The following is a 10,635-nucleotide window of genomic DNA, read 5'->3' as shown; positions in this document are numbered from 1 at the left end:
ATAGAATAATTAACTAAATTCATATTCGCTTCATCACTTGATATTTAGGACTTGAGGCAGTGGTGGATGATGCCATCTTTAGTAACTAGCTTCTTGTCCTTGAAGGCCACCGTAGCTGTAGTCCTTTTGCTGTCTGTGTCTGATATACACTAAACATGTTTCCGAAGCGAAATCATTGAGAGAGTTACTGGTACAAGCATGCAGTATTCTAGGTGTCCCAACCTCAGAGTGTCCCAGGCGGTCCAGGTTGGAGATGTCGAATGTCCCTCCCACAGCAGCGGTGTCCACGCCCCCTGTCCCACGCTTCTGCAGACGCAGGTTGTTCAGGATCTTGGTGAAGCGAGCGTCCTGGAGGAAAGAGGAGAGGATTTGGTCTTTAGTTAAGGTATAGTTATCTTTTTACCTTTTCTTTCTTCAGGGTGTCTGCAGGTATCACCAACATTTAATGAATAAGAATCTTCGTAATCATATAAACAGCATATTTCCTAGGCGAACATGACCAATAAACGTTCCGAAAATGTCACTTGGCGGCATGAACATATTTTGCATCATTTCTAGTTAGGTTTAGTAGAACAGATAACTTCTCTGGCATTGTGTAACGGCCATACACAGCACCAATCGTCTAGTTGACATTCTTATGGGTGCAGAAAATATGCAAAATAATGAAATAAAACACGAGGAAACATAAGTAACAACACTTTTTTTTTAGGTCACGTAGACACTCTGACACTGATATTACAGCAACACAAAAGATCCCCCGTTATCTTACTGAAGCAGGAGTATCACATGTATTTCCTTGCTGCTATCTCTAAACTCTAGTGTTACCTTGCTGAGCAGGGGCAGTTTGACGTGCACGCCGGCCCGGAGGCCTGTGCCCAGGTTGGAGGGGCAGGTGAGGATGTATCCCAGCTTCTCGTTCCACATGAACTCCCAGCCTTTCTCCTGGATCAGACGCTCCACCTTAGAGAGAGAGAGAGAAGCAGTCACATAACAATGGCTATCCCTGCGTTCCAAATCGCATACTTTTCCTTTTTTTTTTCGATTCTACATACATCTGACCATAAAAATAATCTACAAAGCATGCAGTAGGCATACAATTGGGACATACTTTTACTTATTTGTTTCAAAACATGCGCCTTGAAGGCCAATAATATACATAACTATTGTTTCGGAGCAGCTAGTCAGGTCAAAACATAGGGCTGTTGCTGTGGATCTCACACAACCCAGTCAGATGGCCACGCACATTTTTGTAATAGCACAGGAAAAAACGAACTTTTGCATAATACAAGTTAATATTTTAGTTGTCTTGGTAACAAATTTATTTCACATGTCACACACAGTTGGCGACTTGTAGGGCTGTTAAATAGCTTCTGGTTGGAATGGAAAAACACAAACACATAGCACTGTGTTGGGATTAATATGAAGCTAATGAAGCTAATGTAGCACTGAGCGGTTTTGTCACATCCTCAGTGTGCTACATTGCAGCACCACATGCTGCTTTGCCCTTTTCCTAATGGGGAACTTGGATCAGCTTGGATAAATAATTTATCTTTGCGCGGACGTGTTTGGACAGTTTGTTTTTGTGCATCTGTCTACACAGGCTACAGTATACAATATGTGGCAAGGCAACAACCATTATAAGCTTTTTTCTTGTTGCTGTTGCTAAAGCATACACTGTATTAATGCCCTGTCCTTTGGCTTATTAAAAAAAACTACAGCCATCTGATTGCAGCAGAACGTAAAAATGCTGTTCCCATAAGCCCAATGGTCCACAATGATTCAATAACTTGGTTCAATTAGAACACCAGAATACTACAAAATAACCATATAACTGTATGTTCCTGTGGTTGTATATTTTTTTTAAATTAATGTGCGGAATCCAAAATATATGAGTTTTATTTATTATTTATTATTTACCTCCTTGAGGCCTTTGCAGAAGCGGTCAAAGACGCGCTTCATGTTTCCTCCCTTCTCCATGGAGATGACCCTGGTGTGATCCTCCTCATTGATCCAGATCAGGAAGGTCTTACTGTTGTTGTGCCTGGATGAAGAGAAAACAGAAATTGAGTTTTTACAGCATCGACCTCGCTGTGGGTCGGGGTTATTTGTCCTCTGTAGGGAGCCGTACACAGTCAGACACATAACATTGATGAAGAGGGACATGAACCATCAGTCACTGAGGAGTTATGCTTGTCTCTGCTGCTGGTAGTTGGATGTTGTGTTTTCTCAGGGCTGCACTGTCATTACAAGGCCTTTTGGGTTTGATTTATGGCACTTTTAAGAAACTTCACACCTCACAAAAACATAGCTACTGTAACTACTGAAGGTCAGTGTGTCTGCTAAAAGTCTGCTACAGTTCTGGGTAAAGTACAAAATAGACTTTCCTCTGGCATTTGTATTTCTAAAAATAATTTTGAACGAATCAATATATGCGTAAGTCTGTAGAACGTGTTTTATTGACCTTCCTATATTTGGCGACACTTAAGTGATTTGTCTGTCCATTAGTCCTACAGAACATAAGCAAATTTTGACGTACTGTAAATATTGATGGCTTGCCGTATAATAATGATACAATTTTGGTCACCTCCATAGTGGGGCTAAAATTTCCACTTGTAAATAAAACACACAGTACATACAGTAGACATTTGCTGAATACATTCATGCTCCCCAAAGGAAGAGTCCATTGAATTTCAGAGAGCTCTCATATCAACAATCTCAGGATAAACTATCAACTTATACACAATATATTTCAAATGTTCACGTAGCGCACGTAGCCACTGTCTGTCAACACAGAGTCTTTTTGTCCTCACTGAAGTCCTTAGTTGCCATTGGAGGTAATAGGAGAGGACAGTCAGAGAGAGGGAGAACGCATAAGGAAATAAAGTCATGCCAGAAACTTGAATGACAGCAAGAGACAAAAAAAAGTAGTATTAGAAGGATGGGGATAAGCAAATATGATAAAGAAGTAGAGCAGCACACATATTGGAAGTGAAACATTTGCTATAATCCATAAACTGGGATTCCTACACCATCCATCCCACCCATTGCGCCTTACTGAATTTAACTGTCATTTTTTTCCCATGAGTTTACAGTAAAATACTGAATGTATTACTGTACTGCAAATTTCCTTTTTGTGTGCGTGTGTGTGTGTGTGTGTGTGCGCGTGTGTGTGTGTGTTTATGTTTGTGTGTGGATCAATCTTTCAAAAAAGGTAGAATGAGCCAGAGAGGGGCAAGACATAGCTGCCAATGACGGTGACGTAGGGATAAAATGAAGTTGAATTATTAAGTCTAGGGAGCGTCTGTCTGATACAGGCTGGCACCAGGAGGCAGGAGGGAGGCTGGTGATTGATTTTGGTTGGCTGGCATCGGGGCTATTCCTGGGCATAGGCTGAAACTTAATGCTGATGGAGCATTGTCCTGCATTGCTAATACACCTCACTCCACTGCTGCTTAGCAACGGGGAGATGGCATTACCAATGTAACCGTGCCAGGGGAGAAATGAATGGGGAAAGTTCATAAAAAAATATTACATAACTCTGGGGAACCAAACGATTGACTAGATGTGGGACAGATGGAAGATTACATGTAGAAATTGGCAATAAAACAACAACATTCATTCCGTCTACGGTAACTCATCCCGTCCTTAGAAAAAAGGTTTTAAAAAGTTAAAAGGAAAAAAATGTTTGACCCACAATGTACAGTATAACATGTACTAGATAGATAGATAGATAGATAGATAGATAGATAGATAGATAGATAGATAGATAGATAGATAGATAGATAGATAGATAGATAGATAGATAGATAGATAGATAGATAGATAGATAGATAGATAGATAGATAGATAGATAGATAGATAGATAGATAGATAGATAGATAGATAGATAGATAGATAGATAGATAGATAGATAGATAGATAGATAGATAGATAGATAGATAGATAGATAAGTAGATAGATATGTCAGAGAATGTGACATGCTACTTAATCCAGATACGATTACACAGCCATGGTCTTGCCTCAAATAAAAACATTTCCTCAAACAGCCACAAACTTCACCGTCAGTTTTTCTCCACTCACCAGATTCCACGGGCGTCGGGCCAGTCACGAGCCATGCCGGCGCACGTCAGGAGGGGCGACACGGGCTTATCAAACAGGAAGTGGTCCTATTGCAAACACAGAAACACGTTATAGTTTTATACTCAAAGTGCCAACAATGGCTTTGACTGAAGCAGTGGGAAACTCAGATTGGCAGTATTGTGACAAAGATTATTCAATAATGTCTTAACTCTTGCAATGGCAGCCACAGCCCAAAGCCATTTGATGATTAAAATGTCAAATCAAATCAAATCAAATCAAGTCAGTTTTATTTGTATAGCCCAAAATCACAAATAGACATTTGTCTCAGTGGGCTTTACATTCATACAATATGATACAATATGACACCCTGCCCTTACACCCTTAGCTCGACTGAGAAAAAAACTCCCAGTAAAAAACCCTTTAGCGGAATTAATACATTTGATGAAATCACAGGGAGAGTCGACAAAGTAAGGGATCCCTCTCCCAGGACGGACATACTGCAATAGATGTCATAAGTAGAGAAAAATCACAAAGGAATTTGATCAAAATGTCTTGTTGTTTCCCCTCTCTGCTTGCCAAGTCTAGTTTTTTATAATTGAACCAGTCCAATAATTTGCCTCAATGGGGTTTCACAATCCACACAGCACATGACGCCCGCGATTCAGATAAAGGAAAAACCTCAAATGGGAAAAATAGCATACTGACATGATTGATTAAAATGAATCATTGTAGTGCAAAGAGGTCGATGACATGGAAAAACAAACTATTCTGGTGTTATATTTCAGTGGAATTAAGTTCTGAAAGTGTTGAAAAAAAATGTCCTTCAAATTTTAAAAAGCAGTAATTGTCAAATGATTCCTGTTAACTGTTCCCTTTCCCCCCAAACTAATGCTTTTGTAATAACAAGCTAAAATGTTACATTATTTCTGCACATCAAAGTGCTTCTTACTGTCTATACTGCAGCATGACTTACATCAATGAGCTGCTGCTGGTCCTGGTCTGTCATCTGAGTGAGGCTGTAGTATTTCCCGCTGAGGTCGTCCTTCAGTCCGGCGAGTGCGTCCACCACAACCCGCTCCACCTCCCTGCGCTCGGCCCGGGTGCAGGCGGGGGGCAGGCTCAGCCCCCGGATACTACGGCCGGTTCTCACCCGGGACGACAGCACGTAACGCTCATCCAACACGCCTGACGTCAGCTGAAACAAAAGCAGACGGGATTTTTAAATTTTTAATTTGAAAGATTATGCTTTATTGGATATTTTTTGAATCACTTATGATCATCATAGGAAAAATGTGACTGTTTCAGAAATTATTAAAAGTTCCTCGTAGCACCTTTAAAGTGGCTAAGAGGAATTGTGATTTTAGCGCCCCCCCCCCCTTGGACAAAAGCAGACAACACCAGCACCTGCCGTCCTCAAGATCTCTGCTAGCGTTTGCTGGGGAGAGTGTGTGATCAGAGAGAGCGTTACCTTGCTGGAGTCCAGGTCGGTGGGGTGCGTCATGGTGTGGGGGTCGTAGCCGTTGTGCCTCTCTTTGATGACAGGGTCCAGCAGCTCTGCAAATACCTGAAACAAACACGGAATTTAAGATGTAATAAATGTATGATATTTTTTCATTAATTCAATGTGCATTTGTGTTTAAAATTTCCCCCTCAAATTAACTCTGCCTTTATCACTGTTAATAACTATAACATGGGTGTGATAATGACATACAAAACTGAAAAAAAGCAGCCCAAAAGGTCTTAAGTTAAAAAAGAAATTGGTTGGCCTATGTTATTTTTATATAGCCCTGTCTATAAAACTGTACATTTCATAGCTGCATTCACAACCCTTTTGACACACACAATAGGTCAGCAATTCCTACACTACTGTCTAGGTTGCAGCAGTATGACCACTCCCAAATGAACCACAATCAAATGAACCACCCACACATGTACAAAGCAGCGACTCGGAGTAATGATTAATACGTTAAACATTAGCTAGAATTGTACATAGAAAAATGAGATAAGAGACAAATCTCCAACTCCAAAAAGAGAAAGAATTATGAATGAAGAATGAAGAATTATATACACAAACCTTTAATTAATTTAGTGTTTTGTAATGGACCCTTTAAGAGTGATGCAACCTTGCACAAATGATACAACCTTTCCCGAACCATGACCTACATCTGCAACCTTAAATTAGGCTACTTTAAATTCAGGTATAATTAGACCCTGGCTTTAGATAGACAATGGGACATCCCAAAAGAGGTGTCCTAGCCTAAAACTCTCCCTCCTCTGTGCTGTAACACTCCTTCCTCTGAAACGGTATAGGGAGCATATGCACTTTGATAAATAAGTTAAAATTTTGTGAACGAAGTGGAAATGCAACCTAATTTTTTCTGAAACCAGGCGTCCTCTAAGCGTGACTAAGAACATTGCTCTCTTAAGTGCAGCGGGCTGTGAGACAAGAGTGCAGGGACCTAACAATGAGTTTGTAACCAATTGTCTGCCTCATGGCATTAGCAAAGATGCATGGTTTGTATTTTATTAATGTTTTGTTTTGTATGCTGTATTGATCCCTCTCCCTGATCTCAACATTTTGACTTTAATCAAGCAATTGTATTTCCACTTCATTCACGACAGGTGGGTGAGATTTCATGTTAATTCCAATTTCCACTTTGCAGGACTTAACAAAACTTTCTCTGGACATTGTCAATGTTGACATCACTGCAAACTCAAACCGGTGGCCTTGAGACACTGTATAACCAGCCATGACCCAACAGTGAGTAGCACCGACATCTGACCTCGTAAGACTCCTCGTCTCCGGCCACCATGCCCACAGTCTTGATGAAGGGATGCCCGGGGTTGTCCACTCCGGTCTGGATGGCTTCGTCCAGGGAGTAGCCATTGGGAGTGGCCCGGTCCACCAGCTTGGCGTAGATGGCAGGAGTCAGGTGACTGGCCATGCAGTTGTTGTGTTTGCGCAGGTCAGGGTACTCCGCACTAAACAAATACAAAGAAACACAAGATAACAGATTGCCACTGCACTGATCTTTGAGAGGGAATAAATCTCTCTTTGGCAGCAGCGTGGGCACATGGTTGACCGAGGAGACGTGTCCTTGGAACAGGTGCAGAGTGGGTGAGTCACTAGGGGAAACTTCCAGGTGACACGTACACAGGTAACTGGGGTTAAAGGAGACACAGTGCAGGCAAAATACAGTGTTTTTCAAGCACTGCATGTCAATTTTGAGATTTTGGGCTATTTTGCTTTATCACATGTCTTCATTGAAACAGAGCAGAACAGCTATTTTATGGAGTTCAGTGCAAACAGGCGGATTATAATCAAAATGTTTGAATCTAGTTTAGAAGCTAGAAGTGAAATGATTTGAATGCTTGTGGATAAGAAAGCATTTCGATTTATGTTTATAAAGTAAAATAACGCTGCTGACAAAAACAGCCTGAAGACTAATTTTGTTCCGTCTCCAAATGAATCATTTAGACTTCCAGGCCACGGCTGGAATGGAAACCCGAAGAGCGTGCTGCCAAGACACCGGCTTTAATCCAAAATAATACTCTCTCTACAAGCCGAGGAAGGAATGAAATCGTATTTGATGGGGACTCAAACTGCAGAAACAGCACAGACTAAGTAGCTTATGGGTTCCTGGGTATATTGATCAAGATTTCTGACATGGAGAAACTTGGCATCTTGCCTCATTTCTACCTCTCTAGTGTTATACAGTATAGAGGCACATGTTTACTCTTCTTCCGCAACTCTATAGTGATTATCAGTAGTAGCACACGTATGTCTTCTATTACTTTATCATTCTTTTCGGTGGAAAATATGCCTTTATTTGCTATTGTGGCAGTATAGAGTAGACGGGAAATGAGGGAGAGAGATGCAACAGAGGGTACAGCAGCCTGAGGTCGACTCGGCGGCGTCCCAACTCCTAATGTGTTTTCAGGCACAAGGAAGGAAGTATCATCACACTGAACTTGCTCCAATAGTTGCACATTGTACAACACGCTCAGGGTCTTATTTGCCCAAAAGATACAATGGATGGATGAGTCATCGGTCAATGCAGGCAAGAGGACGTCCCAGCAAATACAGAGTTAACTGCTAGAGGATTATTTCAACCAAAATTGCTGCAGAATTCAATCAAACCTGCTAAATGCAATTTTTTGGGCCCAGATAATCATGACGTGATGTGAAATGACCATACATCCCATCATGCCTTGTTTTAACTATACTGATATTAATTATTTTAGAACTTTTTACATTCTGCTTTAAAGAACAATAGAACCATTTAGTCCACATTTATTTTTTTATAGGCTCCATCTTTTCCCTGACATCATAGCTATACTAGTTTTAATGATTAACAGAATAGAGCCAGGCGTTTCCTTGGAAGGACTTTTGAGGTCAATAATATCAATACGGTTTGATAAGAGAAATGCCCACGTCTTTTATAGTTAGTAATGTTTGATGATAGATAACTTGTGTTGATGCAGGTACTCTCTCTCTCTCTCTCTCTCTCTCTCTCTCTCTCTCTCTCTCTCTCTCTCTCTCTCTGTGTTTCATTATGCAACACTCTGGGCAGGGTTTTATATCAGAGCAGCAGATAAGGTTTCACTGATCTGTGTTTATATGTGTCGAGGGACACGTACACATCACATCCCAACAGCCTCTGGGTTTCTTTTATATTAGCATTTCATATTAGAATTATATCATTTGTATGTGTATTTATGGTGCACAAGTTATGAGGCAAATTGATGGGAGTTTTCCAGACACCCATTTGTATATTTTTACAATACAAATTATTAATTAATTAATTTTTTTAACATATACTTGATATTTTTCATTAAGTGTGTGATTTTTTGCTGTATTTTAAGAGGGGATTTTGTATGTCTATGATTAAGAAAATGTTAAATTAAAACATTTGCCCTCTGCAAAAAATCACCACACACACTTCATTGTCCCCTAATAGTACAGGGGATAACCATAACAATTTCAAGCATGACATTTCTAATATGGTTAGTACATGTCATGAGGTTTATTTTCAGATATGTTATTAATATGTGAGCTTATCCGCAGTACTATAAGAGACATTTGTATTGGACTCAAAGGCTGCACCCTCACATGCCTTGACAGTTACAGTGAAACAATCAAGATATAATTAACAAGCTATAGAGCACCACCAGCTGTACTGATTGCAACAACAAATTGCACAGGACAAAAGTATTGCACATATCATGAATGGATATAATGTATCATAAACAGTATAAATAGCTCTGTTTTATTCTTAGTCCTATGTGACATCTAATATTAAATTGTACATGTGATATAACCTTTTCTGCAATGTTTGTTGAAGGTTTAATGTGTGTCAAAAATACCATTTTAAATTAAATGTTGGTATGATGCAGAGATGTCCTGCTGCATACACACCCTATTCCACAGACTTCGGGAATATGTTTGTCTTTTTGTAGCCACATATTCAACACTGCAAATCCGTCCCTTTTTGACGCTTTGGGAGTGAGAACGTATTGACATATTCCTGAAAAGAAATCCCTCCATAGGCATATGAATATACTTTTCAATGAAAGGGAGAATAGGCCTATCGCAGTCTGAATAAGATGTTTCTTAAAATCCTGCGGCCCTAATAGCCTAACCTATTAAAGCAGACAATGTGTTTTAATATCCATGATTTGTGCTTTATCATGTGTGTTTTACATAGGCCTATTTATATTAATATTGGATTTCACACCTGATAAAACATATAGGCTATTGAAGCAGGCAGTGGTTTTATAGTTGTAAAGTCAAGGTTATTTGAGTGGTTAACGCTAAATTGCGCATTAAACAATGATTTGTTTTCTATATTAACATAATAGGCCTATTTATAAGCTGTTAATGAAAACATGTGAACATAAGGGACGCACACAAGGGGGGCGGCGGGACATCGTTACCTGGCAGGATACCTCCTCCGGACGGGCACACCGGCGCTGACATGTTCCCTGTGGAGCAGGAGCCCAGCCGTTACCGAGCCCGCTCCAACCAACGACAGGATCCCAATGTTGCGCTTGTTGGAAAGAATCCTTGTGAAGCTGCTTGCCATTTTTGTTAATTTACCAGAGATTTTAAATAAATAAAAATTCTTATTTAATTTCCACAGTTGCGGGGTAACGGAGGGACAGGTGGATGATGGGCGCGTCGGTGATGAAGTGGAGGAATGATAACGGAGAGAGAAACGACTTCAACCGGAGTGACGTCAAGCTAGACGAAGAAATACCAGACCGGAAATGTAGCTCTGGCTTCAAAATAAAAGCAGAAGGGTGGCCTTAAATGACCCCCTGAACAACAAGCTTAGTCAGGAGGACTTTTTCCTCTTTGTGCAAGAAGAAAAAACGGCCGTCACCTTTCAGTTAAAACAAATACTGTAGAGCTCGTCTTAAGTAGGCTGGTAAGCTAACAGACAGACAGGTGAGAAACTAGATTAGGCCTACAATTTGCTTTGAATCTGGTGGCACATTCAAGCTGGTGAATAATTCATCAACTGTTTTTCTTCGTAATGATTGCTTTTCTAT

At 40.3% G+C, this 10,635-nt stretch overlaps 1 protein-coding gene across 1 annotated transcript in view; it reads right to left on the bottom strand.

Annotated features, from left to right (window-relative positions):
- The window catches only part of LOC307250743 (creatine kinase U-type, mitochondrial-like), an 11,640-nt gene extending 1,391 nt beyond the window's left edge, over positions 1 to 10,249 (bottom strand). Inside the window, exons 1-8 of the mRNA XM_080027917.1 lie at positions 10,018 to 10,249; positions 6,864 to 7,062; positions 5,549 to 5,644; positions 5,054 to 5,275; positions 4,081 to 4,166; positions 1,918 to 2,041; positions 826 to 960; positions 223 to 348 (exon numbers count right to left, since the gene is read on the bottom strand). Of these exons, the coding sequence (XP_079884043.1) occupies positions 223 to 348; positions 826 to 960; positions 1,918 to 2,041; positions 4,081 to 4,166; positions 5,054 to 5,275; positions 5,549 to 5,644; positions 6,864 to 7,062; positions 10,018 to 10,166 (1,137 nt within the window). The 5' untranslated portion in view covers positions 10,167 to 10,249. The remainder of the gene's footprint in view (positions 1 to 222; positions 349 to 825; positions 961 to 1,917; positions 2,042 to 4,080; positions 4,167 to 5,053; positions 5,276 to 5,548; positions 5,645 to 6,863; positions 7,063 to 10,017) is intronic.
- Positions 10,250 to 10,635: the final 386 nt, after the last annotated feature.

This window comes from Ammodytes marinus, assembly GCF_949987685.1.
Source record: "Ammodytes marinus genome assembly, chromosome: 5".
NCBI lineage: Eukaryota > Metazoa > Chordata > Actinopteri > Uranoscopiformes > Ammodytidae > Ammodytes > Ammodytes marinus.
The sequence above is the reverse complement of the archived record's forward strand: the minus strand, read 5'-3'. Positions and strand labels throughout refer to the sequence as shown.